The sequence below is a fragment of the Falco punctatus genome (genome assembly GCF_963210335.1).
Source record: "Falco punctatus genome assembly, chromosome: 10".
Taxonomy (NCBI): Eukaryota; Metazoa; Chordata; class Aves; order Falconiformes; family Falconidae; genus Falco; species Falco punctatus.
This window is the reverse complement of record NC_137590.1, coordinates 4,382,205-4,404,837: the sequence shown is the minus strand read 5'-3', so window position 1 is coordinate 4,404,837 and position 22,633 is coordinate 4,382,205. Positions and strand designations below refer to the sequence as shown.

The following is a 22,633-nucleotide window of genomic DNA, read 5'->3' as shown; positions in this document are numbered from 1 at the left end:
TGTGCAGGAAGAAATTCTATTTATAGAAACTTTTACAACAGTTATCACAAGATGATAAGGATCACTATGAACCTCAGGTTCCACTGAGGGGTAGAGTAGTGATGAACAAGTCACAGAAGGAGGCAACACAGAAGAGATGGTTCCTAGGGCCACACACAGATGGGGACACCGCTGTGTTTTCTGCAGTGTGGGAGAGGACCAGCCCTGAAGGAGCACACTCAGGAGCACTTCGTGCTCTTCTCCAAAGACAGCAAGCCCAGGATCTGCAAGGGGCAGTGTAAATTCCCGCTGCCTGAGCCACGCCACCTCTCTTTTGCATTTTAAGCAACAACCAGATAGAAGAGTATCTGCATTGTTTTACTTGCCGATGTGGCAGGGTAGAGAGTCAAGGAGCAGGAGAGGGATCTTTGTACTGCTGTGCAAAGAAGTCATTTTCTCGGAAGCATCCACTGTTCCTGTCTATCAGGCAGAGTCTTCCTTATTCTGCACCCAAAAATAAAGAACAATCAGCATTTCTGAGTTACTGATGGGGGAAAAAAGACACATTTTCCTCCCCATTATAGGACCACCAAAAATTACAGCTTCAGAGCCATGAGCAATAGGAAGGTAGGAGTAGATCTGATTTGAAACAATGGAGCAAATAAGTCAAGATAATAATAGAAGTGAAATAATGACAGGGATGTCAGGAGGAGTGAGTCAGACCAGCAGGCTTCTCTTCCAAGCTTTGCCACCAGTTTGCACCACAACTTTGCACAAGTCACTTTATCTGTTTGTGCTGCAAATTTCTCATCTTTAAACCTGTATTTACCTTGCTTGGAAATTGCCTGGGTTTATAGATGTAAAACACTGAATATGAGCCAAGTATTGCTGCCACCTTGCTACTCCTGCTTCAATGTAAATATTTCTCTAAAAGAATAATCAAATATCTCTGATAGTCAATGATTAGAAACTCTTCTGGGAGAGACTGGGTCAAGTCCCAGCTACGCAGAGATCCTCTTGACTTTGGTGAAAGCAGGATTTTATCTTTTATATCCAAAAATAAAGCATCATCATGTCTTACTGCAGTTAATATCTTTTGCACTGATAATAGACCTGATGCACTAAACTGATCATTTCTGAAATTTCACTTTAATTTTGAAGTGTCTGTGTGTTCCCAGAGGACCTCCCATCATGGGCAAGGATGTTGCAAAACCCCCCGATGTTTTAAGGCATGGCATCCTTTGACAACCAAATAACATACATGAAAGTCTCTTCCTTATTAAAAAAAAATACTGACAGTGAGTCAGTCTTACAGGGGCGTATTTGGAAGTAAAGTTGATTTTAGAGTAAAGCTGCTCTGCATTTTTTTTTCAATACTGAGGAGCAGAAAGAGATGTGAAAAAAAGAAGAAAAGAGGAAGGGAGATGTAACCAGAGACAAGCATCCAATGTAGATTGTCACAGGAATTACTTTCTCGTTTCTGGATTTTTCATAAAGCTGCTCATCATTGGCTCTATCACTTGACAGTTCCCCACAGATGATAGCCAAGAGTGTTTTCCAAAAGTTTAGGTGTTTTCTCCTCAGGTTTTTGATGACACCTATGTAAGCAAGCCCAAGGAACTACACGATCATCTCTGCAGATTTGCTATCAACATCCTACCAATAACCTACCAAACACCAATGTCAAGCTGGATTCAAAGCCCATCTCCTTGGTGGGAAAGACAGTATTTTATCAACATGTACTTCACACTGCTGAGAGGGGTCCAGCAATTTTCAGTGTAATGGGTGACCAAAACCGGATCACCTTGCCTCGCGCTTTCCAAAATGCTGATCCAGCCTTCCACAGCGGGACAGGTCTGCACATTGCTGCCCACAGCACTGCCTGCTCGGGAGCCTCCTGCCTATCGCACTGCTGCTCTCTACAGAGTTCTCGAAAGTGTCCTCCTATATTTCTCTGAAAATGACCATTCCTTTAAAATATGGTGCCTCTTCTCATGGTACACTGTGATGTGACTCAATGGCACCAGAGCCACAGCTCATATTTCCACAGGGTACCAGCATCTCCGCACCAAAGTGCTCCTGGCACCAGGCTATCATTTGCACTGTAATTAAATTGAATCCACTCCTTGGCTTGGCTTTATCCCTGAACAATACCAGCGTTTGAGTAATACATTCTCAGGGCACTAATACATCACCCGGGCGAACCCTGTCCATGATGTATTGGCGCAATACATCAGAGTGCACTCCCGCTATAAGGATCTATGGGCATCATACATCATCAAGGTGAGACTGAGTGGTGATGTATGGCTCAGAAGATGGTACCGTGCAGCAGTGGACTAGGCCAGGACCAGGAGGATAAAGGTTGGCATTGCTGTTATCTGGTTTCCCAATGTTATAATGCTGGCACTGAATCAGCCTTCCTGAACCAGCCTTTAACTTTAGTTCCTTATTTATTTATCCCAAGGCATCGTATCACTGAAAGCGCCTCTTCTTGGATGCATCATTCTCACAAAAGTCCCAGGGGATGGCTGGTACACAATTAGCGGGAGTATATTCTCAGCTTGATGTGAAGGGTTTTAGCCCATTAACACTAATGGCAGCTGCAGCATCAAAGCTCCGTATATCACAGGAGACATGTACACATGTACACGCTAAGCTTTGCGTGCATCTCACCCGCCCCAGAGGCACCTGCAGATTATTTGGAATAAAACATTTGCAATGCTCAGAAAATCTTGTGTAGCAAACACCAACTTCACTGTTTTCAAATATTCACACTGTCAAAAAAAAAGAAAAAGAAAAAAAGAAAAAAACCCCAACATAAACCTGTCCAGTATATGGAGGCAGAGCGTGCCATGTTTCCTGATGAAAGTGGCAGCCTAGAAGCACGGATCATGACAGCGACATGAAGAAAAGCCAGCTGTTCCCTTGGCCAACCCATAAGACATGAGCTTTGCAGGAGCTTTACTGCTAAGCAGTGCTGCTGTGGGGCTTGGGGGAATGATCAGTGGGGAGAAACAGGCTGATACCACTCTAAACAACTGAGGCAGAAAGGAGGGAAAGAGTTTTTTTGTTATTTTAGTTTTTTAAGTTTATTATTATTTTAAGTTATTTGCTGCCTAAGAGTCCTTCACCCTTCCCTTTTGCAAATAACCAAGTAAAATTAAAGTATATAACAATATAAGGCTGAGCAGAGACCCTTGAGGGTACTTGCTCGGGAGGAGTGGGGCAGGTGATGTCCCTAAACGAGCACGAAGGCCAGCTCGCAGCAGGCACGCTGAGCAGCATCGCAGCCTGCGTGCCTTTATCCACTGCTCGGGACAGCAATGTCCTGGGGAGCAAAGGTGGCTGAAACCAATCTCTGTGCTCCTTATGGAGTCACACAGGGTCTCCCATAAAGCAGACTTACTACTGCTGTGAAAGAAATAACAGGTCTAATAAAATACATATGTCCCGGCCAACACCTCTGCCCAGCCAGCACCCAGGGGCAGCGAGGAGCACAGGGAAGGACTCTGGGCCAAGTCACAGCGTGTCCTTCTACCCCTCCAGCTCCTCAGGGCAGGGTCTGACCTGCAGCACAACCAACCACTGCTTCCTGAGACCATCACAGGGAGACCATCCACCATACGGCACGCGGGGAGGAGGCTGGCAGCACCAGTGCTGCCACGAATTGGGAAAGAGCCAACCAGCCTTGCCTGGGACTCCCAAGTGCCCTGGTCAGTGGCATGTGAACCCGAGTTTTGCATCTTTACTAAGAGGTCAAGTCTGGCTTTCTTTAAAAATATAAGCACAGTGATTTCCCTCTAGTTGAACCCCCAAACCTAGCAACCAAGGTGATAGTTTTCTTAATTAAAAAAAAATAAAATAATAATTCTAAGGCATTGACTGAAATGATTTCTCAGACTCTCAGTCTCATCTTTGAAAACAACCTGGAAATGACATTCTCATTAATTACACACTATGCACCCAGAAAATGACAGCGCTGCCGAGCTGACAGAAAACAGAACACAGCTTGGGCAGGTGGAGACTAAGCACACTGTCATGAAGAAATACTCATCTTCATACAGGAGAGGATGGCCAGAGCCCAGCAAGGAGCAGGAGCAACACTGATGTTAACAGACCACTTCTGCGCCGCAGCCACAGTGAGCAATGGGTAAAAGCACCCTCCCATCACACCCAGCCGACACACAGAGGGAACTTCTAGCAGTATTTTCCCATGTAAAGCCAAGACAAGCTCAGCCTGGACAAGCCATTTATCTTTGCTTACTCTTTGAGCTGCTATCAGTGCAGCGTGATTGATTACTGGAGCTGGGAGGCTTCCCCATCACAGCACGGACTAAGAGCAAAGTCAGAGGTCTTCCCCTTGCTGACTCCTGTGCAAGTCAATAGGAAGTAGATGTAAACTATAAGCACCAAAATAAGTGGGGAAAATGGTGTGTGCTTTCACAGTGACAGAATACTTCGCAAATTCGTATAATGGAGAACAGAAAGAGCCGCAAATCCTCTTTAAAACAGGAAAGAAACTGGCTAGGGTGAGTGGCGGAGTGGGAAAAACAGCCTGGCAGTATACATGCTAATGAAGGACTTGGAAAACCTGGGTTTACTGGTCTGCAACGAACCCATAAACTTCTACACACCACCAGTGAAACTGGAGAACTGCACTTACCCCAAAACTCAGGAACCACTTACAAGAACTTTAGCAGTCAGGTTAGATCTCAGTGAAACTGGGAAACGTGCTCACTTCATCGAAACCATCACCTGAAACAACAGTATTTGTTAACCAGCTTGGAATATGAGATACCCAGTGGATGGAGCTGACAAGGCACTGCTCGAGCACCCGCTACATCTGCACATCTGCCTGCAAAGAGGAGGAATGAGGAAGAGCGCACGGGAGCAGACAGCCAGCTAACAAAGCCGGCGGCACGAGTGCCGAGCCTGGAGTTCATGCTGTGCGTGCTGCCGCCTGGAAGAGTCAGTGAAAAACAAGCAACGAATCCGTTTCTGGCCGTTCAGTTCTCCCGTGTACAAGCAAACAAGACCCTCGTGCATCCTTTAGTAACAACAATAAAAGTTGCATTAAGAAACAAAAGCGACTTGAGAACAGTTTCTCCTGTTCCCTGGAATAATTTATAAGCTATTTCTTTTTTTTTTTCCTGCCTTTTTTTTTTTCCCCCCACTTTTCCATCTTTACCTGAAAGCACAACCCATCAGCAACCCTCAGCTTGCCAAGCCCTGAGAGCACCCCCCTGGCCAGCAGAGCTGTGCTGCTGCACGTCGGGAGGCCACGAACAGGAGTGGCAGTGCTGAGGGAGCCCAGCACCCACGAAGAGGCACAAACACAGCACCCACCCCGGCTGCGCTGTGCAGGGGTGCAGCAGGCTGGTGCAGAAGCCGACAGGAGTAGCCAGCTGCACTTGGTGGTTCTGCTGGTTTTTCTTGACACAGATCTGTTACTTCTGCTGCGTGGAGGCAATAGCCTGGTTTCCTCCAGGAGCTGTTTGGTTTAAGAACATGCACCCCTGCAGGTCGGAGATGTGCAGATGGACTGTTTTCATGAGAGGGAGAAAGAAAACAGAGCAAAGTTTCAGGAAGAAAGTTTATTTTAAAGTATTTCCTACCATCTGGTCAGATCATACTTTTAGGAGTTCAATTATCTTCTGATAAACTTAGCAGCCAAATTAGGAAACTAAATATAATTATTAAGGCATAAGAGAACAATTTCAAATTTGCTTCAAGTGCCAACCCAAATTTAACAAGCCCGCAGATCCTGACGGATAATTCCAGAAAGATCCTTCAGCTTCATTTCAAACTAGAAGACCAGATGAATGCCTGGGATATGATTTACATTTATTCTCATGTTTTTAATCAAAACTTACACAGTCCTTTTAGCTGGCCAAAACCAGAACTAGGATTTTATAAAAATGGATTCAATTTCTCCACGGAACTGGGGGATTTGAGCAGCTCTGTGCTGAGCTATTGAAGTGCTGCACAAACCCTACCTCCAGTGTGTAATGCAAAGTCTGAAAACCTGGGAAAAGATTCCACGTACCCTAGCACTTTGCAGAGCGATCTTTTATCCAGATGCTCTCCCAGCAGCTAGGTTAATCTCCTCAAGAACTTCGGGGGGGGGGGGGGGGGGGGGGGCAAGAAAACTTCCCCTAAACTCTTGACCAAGGGTTCAGTCCTGTGAATTTGCAGTGACCTGCAGCAGCAGCATTGCCCCCGCAAATCCACACCCTGCCACGTACCCTCCTGTCACTGTCATGTAGCGATACTCCTAAAGGTTCACTAGCTTAATTGATTTCCAACAGTAACAACATATTCATCAGAAAGGACTCAAAATTATCAAGAGTGAAAACATCAGGATGCAACAATGCCACTGGTGAAACTTTATGTCAAAGGTGTTTCACCTTATAGGTTCTTACATTTTACCTGTTCCCATGCGCAAGGTGGGCTCCTGGACAGCACATTTTGGTGGCGTTAATTAGGAGCAGAGCAGTTGCTGACCGCCAGTCAAGAGATGCTAATATCTTAGACAGGGAGTTGGTTCACAAGCTCAGTTTATGGATTATCAGTGCCATTATGCTTAAAGAGCAAAGCTCAGAAGGTGCGAGTGTTGCACCGTTGGCTTTAATAGCGCTAACGGGATATATCCAAAACAGCAGAGCATGCCACACGTTTTTAAGCTGCATTTATAAATTCTTGAGTCCCACATTATTCCAAGGAAAGGAAAAACCTTCAAACCTGACAAGTCCTCCCGAGCAAGTTACAGGGGGGAAAAAATGTATTTAGAAGAGAATGTGAACTCCTGTTCCTGATGGAAAAACACGCTCTTCTTTGCAGTGATTTTGTTGCTGTATTTTTGTATGGGGGTTAAAAAAGGTTTGGTTTTGCAGTTTAGCATGTTGAGGCCTCTCGGTGCTCGCTGTCGGAGGGTGCCGATTACCCAGCTTCATTCATCAAAGTGTCACTTTTCTGACAGCCATTAATAAATATACTGCCAGAGCCCCTCACACCTGGCAGCCATGGCACACTGCAACACGCTGCTAACCTAATTTGCTAATTGCTGCTTTCCCCATTAATTTTAGTCCTGTCTTGTTGGGTGTTGACATGGAGGGAAAAAGAAATAAGACTGGGGAAAAAAGCAGGCAAGAAAGAAAGCATTTGATGATTTCTGTTTATTTGTTCCTTTATCCCTCACCTTCCACCACCATCCACTTGTGGAGATCAGCCTCTGTAAATCTCCTATTTACTTTTGCCCTTTCTGCCAGAGGACTGCTGGGCAATCCCAGTTTTGGTGGTGCTGCTGCGTGAAGGGTAAATAATCTGCACACAGTGTTTTTATCCAAACATAAGCCCAGAATTCTGTGCCTCCGGTCCTGCCAGCTGATCACCTTGTCCCTGCCCCCCGAAGCCACCCCGACCCAGCCAGCGGCTGCACCCCACCGAGGCCAGGGGTGCTCTGCCTGCCCAGGCTGGGGTCTCGGCTTTGCCAGCACTTCAAACCTGCCAAAATCCCTGCTCTGTTAATTCAATTCCTGGCTACTCTTGAACAGAGATCATTCAGTTCCATTAATCATGTGATTTTCTGATAAATATCCTCTTTAAGGTCCAAGCACAGACCAAGTCCTTTGTGACTAAGCTGGACTGAAACGCAGGTCTCCAGCCGAGGTCAATTAAGACGAGGAGTACCAGACCCATCAAACCTTCAGGCAATGATGAATTGTTGTTGCAGTGCTAGTAAAAGTCTCCCTGCAGGACACTCACCAAGCTGTTGTACTTGGACCACACATTGGGGTCCATATGCTCCAAAACTTTTCTTTGCCTGATTAGATCTAGCAAGGACTTCCTTCAGCCACCGCTCCAGCCGTGGTGGCAGGCTCTGCCCCCTCTCTTTGGGAGCAGGGCACTAACACCCAGGAGCACCGAGGCCCTTTGGGCTGCAGGTAGAAGCTTGGCCACAAACGCCTGGCTAAGGAAGCAGAGGCACCTGGGTTCTGCAAAAGTCTCCAGATCAATCATCCTTTTTGCTAATTAATGGATGAAATAAGCACATCTATTCCAAAAGTAAGACCCGTGTGCATCCTCCTGTCCCCTCAGCCTGCCAGCTCGGGTCCTTCTTTCAAAGCCTTCTTTTAAAAGCCAGCTGCTAGTGCAAGATTCCTGGTCCCTTCATGTAACCAGAGCCTCCCACTGCCCAGGCACTCAAACCCCAACCACGCAAGGCTTGTGATGAGAGAGGCAGTCCTGCCTCGGTCCGAGAGCGTTGCCTTGAGCAGACAGCCAAGACTGCTTCCACTGCCAGCCTGCAGCAAATGCAGGAATTTCTGATACTTCATTAAGACCTGGAAGGGAAGAACGTGGATGCCAAAGGCAGCCAAATTCCACCTTTACTGGGGACTTGCAGTCTGTCATCCACACGCTGAATATCCCACTCTCAGGGATAATTCAAACACCAGGACACATATTAGAAGCAGTTGCAGTAAGTTACAACTAGATAGCAATATGAAAAGTTTTGCTTCTTCTGAACAGAGTTTAATGCAAACCCTTTTTGTTTTTTCCTTAAAAGAAGCAGAGGGTATAAATAGACTAAAATGTGACCAGAAGGGTCAAAAGTGGGAATAGTTTAGGTTGTTTCAAAGTGTTGAGTATGTAAGAAAATTACTTCCTTGAATCAGCATTCCTATGACTGCTGCTAAGGGACCAGCTCAGGTCTGGAAGCAGGATTCACCCGAGCCTGCTAATTCAGGACATTGCACATTGTTTTTTCTGCCTTTGAAACACATCTGTGTGTCCCTTTAGCTTTCATGGCACTTAAAATCGTACTGATATTGATTTTGCAATGGCACATCGTGCCTCACGGCTCTTAGAAGCGTAACCCACAGCTTTCTTTAACCTGCTGGAGGGATCTTTTTGTATTTCACCCTTACCCAGAGAAGCTGGGCTGGTTCAAATTCACCTTGAAAGCTCCCACAGTGCTGGGCTGCTGCTCCCAAGGTCCCAGCTCCCCAGGAGCTGAATGAGACCTGCCACAGGCAGGGCCTTCAACTTCCAAAGGCTTTAGAAGAAAAATATACTATCCTGTTCCAAGTGAACTTAAAAGGGCCTGGTAAAGAGTAACAGCATTTCAGCTTTTAGCCAAAAGCTTCAATTCATGGTCCTTTAAAGTTAAATTTACTGCCTCCATTTAGCAACGTCCCTGTAAAAATCCCTCCTGGCACAGAAGAACCCGTGTGCAGATCAGCAGTGCTATGGCAAACAAAATATTTCATTCTAGGGATCTAGCTATGCATCTCTCTGCCTTTATTTAGGTCTTTGTGTCTTTTTATTCCCTTTGGTGCTCAACAGCTCCAAGCAACGAGGCAGCACAGGTTATCCTGCTCCCCACGCCCCAAGCCCAGCATCTCCTTCTGCTTGCTGAGGAGCTGGTCACAGGGAGGAAAACCACCAGCACCTGCACTGCCGTGACGGGGGGCTGCAGGCTGGTACAACCCCCTGGCTCTTTCTCCCGGTACAGACAGAGCAAGAAAAACTATGACAGGGCAGAGCACGAGTCAAGCAATCAATGCTGTACGCACTAGTATGATAACTTCTATTTTTCAGAAGTCAAGGTTATCTCCGGGCTTTAAGTACTCTGCAGTAACACCCCTGCCCTTCAGAGAGCCGATTCATTTTCTTGCACAAGCCTCACCATGTCCTGATGGCCACCAAGTTTGCCCTGCATGTTTCCTGCACACAGGCAGGACACCGAAGCCAGGAAGCCTTTCTCAGGGAAAGTTTTGTCAGAGCGGGTATATTTGCTATAAAAAGTTTTGTTTGAGACCGTTTTCTGACAAAAGAGAAAATAAAGGAAAACATTATGTTGAAAAATACCAGGTGGGTTGGAGAGGAAGCCCTTTCATCTTCCATTCTCTGCGTTGGTTTTATTACGCTGTGAAGCCATTTTACTGAATTAGTATCGTAATCATGGCAGTATAATAGGGGTATCGAACAGTGCAGCACGAGCCAGATCCCTCAGCTGGTACAAACCAGCATGTCTCCATTAACTTCAGTGGAGCCAATTTATATCAGCTGAGGATCTGCCCTTCAGTTTTTTACTACAGGAAAACCAGACTACAAATGGGAGAAACCTATATTAAAAACAAATATCTTCAATCACAGCAGCAGGAATGCAGAAAAATATTGGCTGAGTCAACTTTTATAGCAATGTTTTCTTTCTCTCCTGAGTGCTCAATTTTGAACACTCCTCTATAAAATTTTCCAAGCCTGGAGCAACTTTCCTCCTTCTTCTGGTTATAACCCACCTCACCTGATGGAGGCAACAAGGCTCTGGAGATGCTCTGCTCCTTTGCCCACCCCGGGGAACTGGCCGCATCCCTGCGTTGAGACAGCTCAAGCCTGCAGCCAACGAACGGGACAGTTGTGAAAATGGAGATCATGCCACAAACATCTGCTCTTCCTGGGGAGCGTGACCCTTCCCACGAGAAGGTTGCTCCACCAGCCCCCTTTGGAAAGCCACAGGGTCCCCCAAATGAAAGTGCACTGAAGAGTTCAGGGTCCCTCAGCAGCCCTGCAGTAAGCACCTTTTGTTCAAAGCCCAGAGCTGTTAATTAAAGACTGGTGATTAATGATTAAACTCCACGTGGTTCCTATCTCAGGCTTAAAAAGTCCTAGGGATGCTGACTTTGCTGAAGGCTTTGGTGGAGGTTCTGGGATGTGAGTGGCTATTTATAGAGAAGTCCATCAGAGCTCTGAAAGGAAGTGCTCCTTCCACATAATTAAGAGGAAGAAAATATCATTTCCAAAAAGCATAAAGGTCAAATATTCAGATTAGGTAAACAAGCTCTCTGCCTGAATAAGTTGCAGCCAGACATGAGAGACTGTTTCTGCGTGTGCTTTCCTCAGCTGGGTGCATTTGGCTCTTAGACTCGGGTTTCTATAGCAAATACTCTCTCTTAGGGGGTTCAGAACTCATTGTCCATAAAGCTCGCAGATCCTCACGCCGTACTGGTTCATGAATAATGAACACAAAGGGCTTCTGCATGCAGGATCTGATGAACCCAGCAGGGCAGTGCTTACTCAGTGCCAAGGGTTGCTTTTAAAGGGTTTTCCGGTTGCTTTTGCTCTGCAGTACACACTTAGGAACACATCTTACCAGTTCACAAAAGCTGTCCCACTTGCAGAAGCATTTTAGGAGTGATACAGAAGGACCCTTCAGTAGTACGAGGCTGGTTTAAGCATCTCCTCAGTCCCTGAAGCTACTGCAAGGTGCTTGGCTTTCCTGAATGATGTAAAATTCATGCTATTCTACAAGTTTCTTGGATATCCTGAAAAAGTTTAAAATAAAGCAAGGGCTGCCCAGGCATATTGCAGAACTGGTCCCCTCTGTAGCCAGCTGGATGCATCAATCCTTCCTGAATTACAGTCTGAAAGCTTCAGTGGAGAATCTGGACTTCCCGGCTTCAAACTCTCATATAAAACAATGCCAGAAGAGTAATATTTGGCTTCTTCCATCCTCTGCGAGCAGAACATGCCAGGGCAGCACACAGCCACGTTCAGCCCTGGCTCAGCCACCCGGCACAAGGGACGGTGCACAGGCTGAGTGACACCAGCTAGTAAAAGTAAAATCAACGGGACCTTTCTTGAGAACTGCACTACTGTGGCTGAACACTGTAGTTTTGAAAACTGTTTGAAGTTTTAAATATTTGAAGACAATGGAAATATAAATATTTTGCTCAGGTCCCCAGATCTGGACGTTGCTGCCCAATTACAGAGCAGGCACCTTTCCTGGTTATAAACACTCTCTCTGACCACATTCAATTAGAGAAGGTTGATTTACACTCTGAGTGTTAGGGGATAGCTTCTCTTCTTGCAAAAAATAATATACATATATATGTTCTGGCAGCTCCTCGTTTGTTTCAGTCCAGCATCTGATGTACTGCGGTCCACAAAAACATAGCAACAATGGGTGGAAGGGTCCTCTGGAGTTCTCTGATCCTACCTTCTGCTCAGAGAGGGACTATCACCAGCACTAGACCAGGCCAGCCACCGCTGTGGTTCCACAGACACTCTGTCCTGTGCTGTATCCACACAAGCAGTTATTTCTTAATCAGAGGCAGTCACATTGTTCAAGTATGATTTGCCCTTCATAAAATCATGCTGATCTTTCCGACTGTCATCTTGCTCTTTCAAGCCCATGTTTGAAAATGTGTTGCAAGAAGACATACTCCATGAGCTGTAGACTGACTGACTGGGTCCTGCTCACTGCCTTTCTAGCTGACTGCAGCAGCATCAGCCTTGTTACAGTCATGGGGGACCTCCCCCCCAGGTCATGGTGGTGTTTCATAGACAGCAGCCCCACAAACACATTGGCTGACTTTTTCATCACCTTCGGCTGAATTCCATCTGACCCCATAAATTCAAATACATCCAACTTCTCTGAGAAGTCCCAGAATAGTTGTCCCTCCACCGCTGGCTGCCCCTTTCCTGCCCATGTTGATTTTGTCAAGAAATCATGTACCTTCTCTTTGGTTTCACAGCACTGCTGTAATACATGCCCCTACTGAAACACCGGATTTTCAAAATCTAAGTTAAAACAAACAAACATCCTCTTAGATAAACTCTGCCAAGTCTGAGTCCCACTGCCACTGTTTTACATTTTCAAGTCTCCCTGTGGAACAAAAATTTTTAATTGTGGTTTGGGGAGGGTCCCCCTTCCTGTCCTTCAACCATACTTGTGGGATGCAAGTTAGACATGTTTATGTTGAAAACGTTGGTAGGAGTTCCCAGAGTTTAATTATTCCCTATCAAAGTATAATAAATCCTATATAGCTTGCATAGGCTTCAAGAAATTGTAGATTATTATTATCCCTTTTTGACCTCGACAGTTAGCCAAAAAATTTTGGTACTTGCATGGTTTTTCTAGTGTAAAGGGAAAATAACTGAAGGTGGAGTCAATGAGCAGATCTTGTTTGTTTACAAAGGACATTAAAAGTCCCATTCTTCCTTCCATGGCATAAATCGTGAGAAGGGATTGCCCTACAGAACTGCTCACATCATCGCCTTTCTGACCAGCACTCAGCCCAAAAATCTCTCCCCAGGTTTTCTTGAAATTATTTTCACAGTGTATTTTGCACTGCTGTCTCTCAGGTTTCATGGTCTTTCTACGAATGTGTTACAAAACACTCCAAAGCTTTAGCACATATTCCACATGTGCCTGTTCCCTGCACAGACACATGTTTGGGCTTTGGCTAGTGGCTGCTATCACTTAAGCTATGTGGTTTCAAAAACGTCTTCTTACAACTATCCTAGTAAAGGAGTGGCACTTCTATTTAGCCCATAATGTTACACGACTGGAATTCATTATATGGTTTTCTCTGCTTTGTTTTAGCCTGTGAAAGAATGTATTTGCTACACAGTGCCCCAGGCAGTTCATCAGCAACAGGGCTCAAGCCCAGCATGACAGACATTACAGAATCATGGAATATTCAGGGATTATATTGAAGTTACAAACACTATGTGTATATCCTTATCCATCCTAGTGATAGTTCTCCTGGCTCCATGAGTAAAATATAAAGTGCTTCCTTGCAAAAAAAAAAAAAAAAAATGAAGCCATTAGTGGGTAATTAATGCAAGCCTTGAATGCTACAGCGGTATGAGTAATATGTCTTTTGAAGTTTGGCCACAAGAAGTGGGTGGGGGGAATCTCACATATCAATATGACCTGACTCAAAGCTTTAACCAACAAAAGGTGCGAAATGACATAAAATAAAGGTCCTAGCCTGGAGGAAATGAGGTCCCTTGTGTTTGAGATCTGATAGAGATAAAACTAGGCAGAGGAACATTCCCTCTCCCTTCCTAGTCTATAAGGGCATATGTAGACCCCAAGGTCCTCACTGTATTAGGGAAAAGAGTATTATGGAAAAGCTTCTTGCTTTTAAAGATAGGTTTTCCTTGAGGTACTCTTGTTCCCCACAAATAGCTCTCTACTGCCTGACCATGGGGTGATCGATGTCCCCCATTCTGTGGACCCTGAAAAACAGGACATCAGCCTTTGGTCAATCAAAGGGCAGTAAATTGCAGGAGCTTGAGGGAAAAAACCTGGCTCAAACCTAAGGCTTCACCTAACAGGATGTCTTTAAGTAAGGTCAGAAAGAGTCAAAAGAAAGGTAAGATCACATCTTGAAGAGCAAGTTTCTAATACTTAGAGCTAGAAGACTGTCTGTCATTAGTGGTGAGAAGATTCAGAGCTCTCCATAGTCCGCAAAACCAGAGAAAGCAAGCATGGGTTACCCCACAGCTTTCAAACCAAATATAAAAAAGGGTAAAACTTCAACAGACGTAATCTCAAGGTCTGTTATTCTGAAGTAAATCCAGAAACTTTTTGGAAATCAAGAGTTACTCCTGGTTTAACTGAAAGAGAAGTTTTGTCTGATGCTCTTAATAGTTGCAGCAGAACACAAACATCTGGGTCCAATTCCCCATTGATCCGAGCCCTTAGTTACCACAACTGTAAAATACCTATTGCACAAGAAAGTTAGAAAGCCAGCATGAAATGTCTTTTTGTGCTGACAAACACCATTACAATGAAGTATCACCTAGACTCAAGTCTAGCCAATTCCCTTTGTTTCCAATTTTCACATGCACCAAAGACTTATCCTCACTTAAGCAAAACAAGTCAGTAACGTGACAATGGAAGATAAATGTATAGTGCATGAACACCGGAGGAAAAGACTTAGAATGCAATTGCAAGTACAACGATAGGTCCATTCCAGAGTGGGAATAATTAGCCCTTTAATTAAACTTATCTTGCTGCTAGACAAGAGCAATGCTCAGCAACACCTGGCCTGGAACATTCCCCTCTCTGCAGGCAGCAGATGGAGTGCACAGACACGATCCACCTCCCTCCTACCAGGGCCACAGTTGCCTGTGCCAGTAATTAAGGTCTGGGATGATGTCTGAATTATTGTGAACATCGCCAGACATTTCCTTATCTGATCCACCCTCAGTAGGTGAAGTTGGACTTTTCTTTTTGCTGATTTTCCCTTTGTCCTTCCCCCACTTTCTGCCATCCTAATGTTACACTCCTCATTTCATTCCTGTGCAGGACAACACAGAAATAAATCAAATTTTGCAGCAACTTGCATGCAAGTATTTCTTAGGGACTTCAACAGAGCTTTGCTGAAACAAATTCATCCAAGTGACAGCCAGTACTGGCCTGAAAGTGTTAGCCTCCAAGTTAACTGCTTCTTTGACCCCTTTTTGGTGCCCTGGAGGGGAATTAATTGAGATGTCAGGCCTTTGGGATCCTTTTCACATCCCTCCTGAAATCATTACAACATAATGACAGAACACGGGCAGGTTAAAAGTCTAACTGCTCCTGTAACCCTTCTCCAACAGCAGCCTGCTTGGGAAAAACAAAAGGTAAGAACAAGTCAAGTAGACTTAGCAATGCAGAATATGTTAAAATATATCCAGTAGGCAGTCATTCTGTTTTTTCCATGAATTAGGCTATTTGAACCCAGGTAAACTTTACACATTCCATTATCCCATAGCAAGTAGCTCCATAGCGTAACTACGTATCATATGAAAAAATAACTTCTTTTATTTATATTAAATCTGTGACCTGATACTTTTTTTTTTTTTTTTTTTGCATTCCTGCTTTTATCTTGTGAGAAACACAGTGGTCAGCCACCCTACACTTACTTTCTCCTGGCAACTCAGGCTTCTATGCACCCCTGCCACAGCCCGTTTCCTTTTCCAAGCTGAAGAATCCAAAGCTAACATCTCTATGCAGTGACTAATTATATCGTACATTTGATCACCTTTATTGCCCTTTATTGCACATTTTCTGTTCTAACCATGCACTTGAGATAAGAGGACAAAAAAAAAAGACTATTCAGACTGTGGGCACATGAAAGATACCTACAGTGAGTTGATAAGAGAGACATTTCTATGGAAATTTCTTGCTCATTTCTTTATATTCATATTCATATTTATATTCATATTCAAGAAATATCTTGCTCAAAGCCCATTACTAAGCATAAAAAGTTAGGACTGATTTTCCCCATTGCCTTTTCTTTGCATTTAACAACATGAAATTTTATCCACCCCTTCACCACCCATGCAGTATCAAGAGATTTCTAAATTCTCCAGTGTAATGCAATAGTTAATCTCCGTTCTTTCCATCTTAACCTCCTCACTGGCAGATCACAGGACTAACCACCAACAAAACAGCTTCCACAAAACAAAACTTTCACCTGGCCAGAAACAGAACTTCACATTTTAAAATCTTTAAAACACACTTAAACCCCTCCTTTAATGGTCTTAACGTAAGAGGTGTTGGCCTTGCGTACACTGTGGGTGAAGCTCAGCTAGCTGTAGAGCACACTGATGTATGGTGACATGTGAATTTTAACCTTAAATCACTTGTATTCTAGTCCGCAGCTTACCTTGAACCACCTAAAGCCCCTCCACTTTTCTCCCCTTAAAACACACAACTTGGAAAAGCGTACCAGTCTGCTTGCTGTGAAAATTTGCATGAATTATCCATCCAGTGCTCTCAGTTTCGATAGGTAATATTCTTTATCTGAACCATTTAGTCAAGTACACAACCAGGAGCCAAATGAAAAAGTTACATCCAATAGCCATGATATAATAGTTTTGCCTATCGTGTGTGTCCACAGCATCCATCGCAGTGGGGCTTGGCAAGAAGCAGGCAAGTTTAAATGGCACAAGGAAAGCAGTACCTGTGATTCTGCAGTGCCATCAACAAACGGGACTCTTCAAATTTTGAAAAGCCAAAGTCTACTGTCCTTAAAATCCAGCCTGTAAAGCAAATGAAAAATAAAAAATAAGCCATAAGGATAGAGAAGCTGGAAAAGACAAGGCTTACACTAAGGCATTAAAGTTGGTTGAATAATAATAAAACTAGACTCATTAATATGTTCACAAATAGGCATGCCAGATTTCTGGGGTGACATTAATCATGGCTTGCAATTATTCACTTGAAAAATCAGCATGAGAAAGTGAAGCATGATGTTTCATCCATTTTAGTACACATTCTTTCTGTAAAAATTCATACCAGAACTTAGTGATTATTATTCTCTCGTTAGGAAAGGTTCTCTCATCCCATGGGGCAACACAGATTTGGAGTCTGTTAACATTAAACAAAAGAGAAAAATAATTTTCTAAGGTAGGCTGGTCCAATTCCTAGAAAAAACAACTGACAAAAAATACTTACCAAAAAATGAGTGCATTTTAATAACCTAGAATGTTTTTTAATAAATAGAAAAATGAGGATGAGTTTGTAACTGATTTTTTACAAGTAGCATTTGACTTGGACTAATTTGTATTTATTAGCTGTGGGAGTACTGTTGAACATAAACACGAGCATAATGGCCAAAGAAGTGAGCTGGAAGTCAGTTCGTTTTCTCTGTCCATGTGTTACAGCTATGATTTAAAAGAAGGAAAAGACAGTTAAGGTAAAAGTAGAGAGGGATCTGTTGAGATTATCACATTTATTTTTCCACAGAGGCAAGAAGTGAGACATTCTTGTATATTGCATCCAGACAAGAATTCAAGATGTAAGGGAGCAGCAGGAGATAATGAAGCAAGAAGTTAAGGTAGGTCACCCAGCACTAAATTAGGCTCCAGTTCCTAACAGACTGCAGAAGCAATAACGCAGGAGGAAACTACAACAGCCCTAACAGGAGCAGCATCTCCATCTCAATGGATCCATTTGGATGAGCAGAAGAGAAGTACAGCTTGTGTCTCTGCATAGAAATGGTACAATATTTGGATTTTGTTTGTTTTTAATAAAGGATTAAGATGGCAAAAAAACCAACCCTGCTATGGCTCAGATGCATGGATTTAGGCGGCGTTTTCCTCTACCTCGCAGCTCAGCTCCTTTCTAATTTGCACAGAACAAACCGACTTGTAGGCCGCCCCAAAGATGCCTGATGCACACAAACTGGGTAGCTGGAGGGATAACTGTCCTCATTTGCATATGTAAAGTGGAATTAGTGTTGATTCATGATAAAATCTGACTTGAGATGTACATTAAATTCAATTAGAATTTTAGGCAGTACCAGAATCCTTTTAAAGGTGTGTCCAGATGAACATAAACAGACTGAGTCAAATTCTGTGTGCCCCACGCTGGGTGGAGGTGGCACTGGAGCATCCCCCACTCTGTTACAGGAGGCTGGAACTGTATATAGTATCCCATCTCCTTAGCTGTAGTTGATTTTTATATTAAACGAAATTTACTGGTTTGTTACTGGGATAGGGACAGTGCATTTTAGATAACATTTTTGAACAAGCACCAGCTAGTATTTGCACTCCAAAGCCCTTGAGCCCCAACATTTTCAATTCTCTAACACCTTTGGCATCTGCAAATGCAGTGTAGTAGGGGTCACAAAGTTTTTTTTTTAAAAAAAGATATATATATATTTTAATGAGATAGCCAAAGGCAACTTTATTCATAAACAGAGGGAGAAATCTCAAAATTTACATCTTTCTTCCAAATATTGTTGAGTTTCCTTAAACCATGACATCTGGCAGCAATGCATGACTTTCCTACTGAACAATGATCCTCAGGACTCCATCTTTCTTCCAAATATTGTTGACAGTTTCCTTAAACCATGACGTCTGGCAGCAATGCATGACTTTCCTACTGAACAATGATCCTCAGGACTCAAAAGGAGAGCTAGATCTGTACTGTGCGAGTATTATATTCAAATGCCAGTCGTCGTTCTGGAAAGTCAAGAGGAAAAAGCTAAGCCTGATCGCTAAACACTATGGAGACCATGGGGTACAGGTGAGAAGACGGTTCTTCTGACAATAGCACACAGCTCCTGCAACAGGCTTTGCCAGAGCATCATCTTTACTGTTACACGGCTGGACCCCACAGCCTGCCAAAGAGACATTGTGTAAGTAAAGGGAACATCTCAGTGCCTGAGCACAGCTGCTCAAAAAGCAGCAGAGGACCACCAGCAGAAGAAAAGATGCTCCCAGTTGTAGAGAGTTCTAACAGATCCATTCTCAGGTCAGAATTAGCCTCCATTCCTAGTCTCCTTGCAGTGATTTACAAAAGCAGCCACACAAAAAAAAAAAAAAAAAAAAAAACAACAAACAAACAAACAAACAAACAAAAAAAACCCCCAAACCAACAGAAAAGGAGGAAAAGCATACAGGACCAAACACACAGCTGGTGCAAATATAAGCACAACAGCTTTGATTTGGCAAAAGGTCGCTTGTTGACACCACCAGGCTTGCCCTTCTCCCTGAAAGTGAAATGGGGGATTGGTCCCTCCCCACACCACGTCTTGTTACCTGGGCTTCTGAGGGCTCTTTGTTTTCTGCAGCTTTCAACAGGACCCAGCAGCCCAAAGAGACATTCTGCCCATAGCATCCACAATCTGGGCACAATTAGGAGCACAAATTGACCATTACGTCCTTTATTAATCCACTCTAATTTTTATGCTGTGAAACACCTAATTCCACTGCTTTGGCTACTGGCCCCTAACATAACAAGTTACATGGGACTTGTCTCATCAAAATATCATCATGTCTAAATAGAGGATCTGTCTGAACCACAGTGAAAATGAGTAATGATCACAATTATGGGCTGTATAACAGTCCAATAAAATCTAATTAAAATGATCCACATCCCATCTGCCAACAGCACATAAGCAACACCAGCCATGGGGGGGGGGGTGGGCAAGAGAAGGGAGTAAATAACACTGTCTTAATTTTCAAAATATCAAATATTTCACAGTGAAAAAGCTATTTATATTTTATAACTAGTTACAAACTGTGCTGCCAATGAGCTTGTGTGATGATCGGAGATTCCTCACCCTTAACTTAGGAGAAGTTTTGGGGGCTGCTCCCTGGGAGAAAAGCCCAGGAAGTTCCCCCAAAGTAAAATCTGCAGAAGAGCCTGTGCAGTTTGAGTCCACAAACCTATTTTTAAGCTGATTTAAGAACTGAGTATCCTGGGTTCCAGTGACTTTTAATGACATCAGCACATTTGTACAAAAAAAAAAAATAATACTTTGTTCTGTTGGTTGTTCCTTTCTCAAGACAGCGGCCAAAGAAAAATACCATCATTTGGTCTCACTTCCCATACTTAGGGCATCTCCAGACTTTGACACTTCGTGGGCTTTCTATATCCAGCAACAAATATAGATCAAGTCACTTTCCGCCACCCTTTCTGAGATCTGTTCTCATTTTTGAAACTGCAAAGCTAATAATTTACTTTCTGATAAGGTTGGATATGAGGTTATCAACAAATTGCCAAGAAGCAAAATAGTACCATCCCACTCTACCTGAAAACAGAAAACATTTGGAACAACACTATGCTCTCCTCGTCTCACTGATCATTAAAGGGAAAGAACAAATGAATGGACAAGATACAAAAGATTAGGAAAAAAGGTGCTGAAGTCCAATATGAAGGAAGAGAAGAAAAACACTTGGTGATGGAAACTAGAACATGTTTTCTTACCTGGAGGTGCCATGAAGTGCACTGCAGAGCCATGCCTGGAAAGAAACTCAGACGGGAGTAAAGAGACAGCAGGTTGAAGAGCAGGGAGAGCACACACATCCGTGTGCTTGAGATGGCTTTACAGATGTTAAAGTTTACACTCAAGGCAACAGCCAGGGTTTGAGTAGTTTTCTATATTGAAGAGACCAAAGCAAAGCTAGAGGCAGCCCACCCTAAACTCCAGGCAGCAAAAGCTCATACTAAGTGTCTGCACGTTTGCCTGGCTGTAGCTTAAGCTTTGTTACAAGAAACTAACCGTGATTTTGGAGGGAGAGTTCAGCTTTGGATCCAGCTTCTCTCTGGAAGCCACCCAGCAAAGACCCTGGAAACAGCACCACACGTGCACTACTTTAACAGAGGTATTCACGGATGCACACTTGTAATACTTGATTAAATTGCCTTTGTGTTCAACAGCTGATGGATTGGTGAAAGGATGAAAACTTCTCCATCATGGCTCCGTAACATGGGGAGTGTTTATGGCGCTTCGGCCTTACATGAGAGATGGTTCCTGATGGTTTGAACTCCAACCTTGCCCTGTTGCTGGTACCAGCTTTCACCCAAACATTTCTCACTTGAAATTAAACCAGTCTGAGCAGTACTTTCTGCAAAAACAGCTGCAAAGGAATGGATGTGATGCCCCCTCCGAGTCTAGAAGCTGCAGGACCATTTCTCATAATTCAGTGGGAACTCAGCTTTCACCCGATCCCTGATGTTTTCATTCGGAAGGAGAAGTGCTCCACATAACTTGTAAAGCCTTCCTAAACATATATTGCTACCTCAGCCTGTTAGCACCTGATTCTTGAACTGTGTCCTTGAAAACCTCCCTGGCTCTGCACCTCCTAGGCTGTCTCTCTCTCTCAGGGCACACGTGCCTTCCCTTTCCTTTCTTCTTCCTTCACACCAACAAAAGGTGGGCTCTAGCTGCCAAGTCCAAAATGGTGATTTTTAATTGAAGTTAAGAATGCTGCCTCTTGAAATTTTATCTAGCGATCAATTTTTATATACAAAATTGTGAACATTTCTATGCCAAGTTACCAAAGTCATATAAAATTTTAAGTTTCCAGAACAGGAAGGGACCCACAATGAAAATTAATTTTCTTCTAGCAGAATACACCTGAGGCGGTGTCTATTTTTGCATTTTTTGTGATTAGTCTTCATCCATGTGCAAGACAATTGCCACAGTTCAGTCCCAGCTGCCCCAGTACTGCAGACTTTTGATACCTCACTGTTTGTTTATCATATGGCTACGGCCCATTTTTGTACCGTCGTGCCAAGCTAAAGCAGCGTAATTTTGGCATTAAAGGAAGCAGAATGCTTCACAACTTTGCTTTGACCATGGTTGCTCAATCACTCTAACCTTTGACTGAGGAAGAAGTTCAGGAATGCAGAAACATGGCAACAGTCTCCAGCATAAGTGCTATGATAAAATGAAAGAGGGAAAATACATATTATACACATCACCTCTGGGAAACAGTAATCACAAAAGTTATTAAACATTCTGTCAAAGGCTCTGCAGACTCCTTTTCTCTCCTGCCCAGTTTCGTTAGCAATAAAGGCAGGCTGCTAATATTTGTCACTTTCAAATTCATAATTTACTACTCAAAAGGCAGCAAAGATACATTATATTTTCATAAAAGACTATGAAGTTGTCCAATTTTCCAGAGCTGCAGGAGGACTAAAACCCTGTGCTGTGGCACAGGTCCTTTCATGCATTATGGATATGGTGATTTTACAATTCAAAGCAACAGTTCTCACCTTTCCCACTGCCTGGCATTGCTGGATGGTGCTTTAGGAGATGCAGCAGCTTTTGAGATCGACAGACACACACCCTTTCTGAACGCAAAGGAACCGAAGAGAGCCTGGCCAAGGCACCCCAAATGCTATCGCTGTGTTTAGGACCAGGATTTGGCCCTCTTGTCCTAGAGTCACTTCAGTATTTCAGTTGTTAAAAAAGTATGTTGGATATCACTGGGGTCCATGCTTTCACTGCGAGTTCTGAGTTAGTAACCTACAAGAGAAACAGGTAAATTTTAGAGTCCACTTTGTATAAATAGCCAGCAAAGACATACAGGACTGACTTCCAAGCCACAGCACCCTACCTTCAAAGTAAATTGT

At 43.7% G+C, this 22,633-nt stretch overlaps 1 protein-coding gene across 1 annotated transcript in view; it reads right to left on the bottom strand.

Annotated features, from left to right (window-relative positions):
* LOC308071089 (uncharacterized protein) overlaps positions 1 to 22,633 on the bottom strand; it is a 356,490-nt gene that overhangs the window by 320,719 nt on the left and 13,138 nt on the right. Inside the window, exons 5-7 of the mRNA XM_080405988.1 lie at positions 18,643 to 22,526; positions 17,060 to 18,547; positions 16,725 to 16,803 (exon numbers count right to left, since the gene is read on the bottom strand). Coding sequence (XP_080262114.1) covers positions 22,464 to 22,526 — 63 coding nt within the window. The 3' untranslated portion in view covers positions 16,725 to 16,803; positions 17,060 to 18,547; positions 18,643 to 22,463. The remainder of the gene's footprint in view (positions 1 to 16,724; positions 16,804 to 17,059; positions 18,548 to 18,642; positions 22,527 to 22,633) is intronic.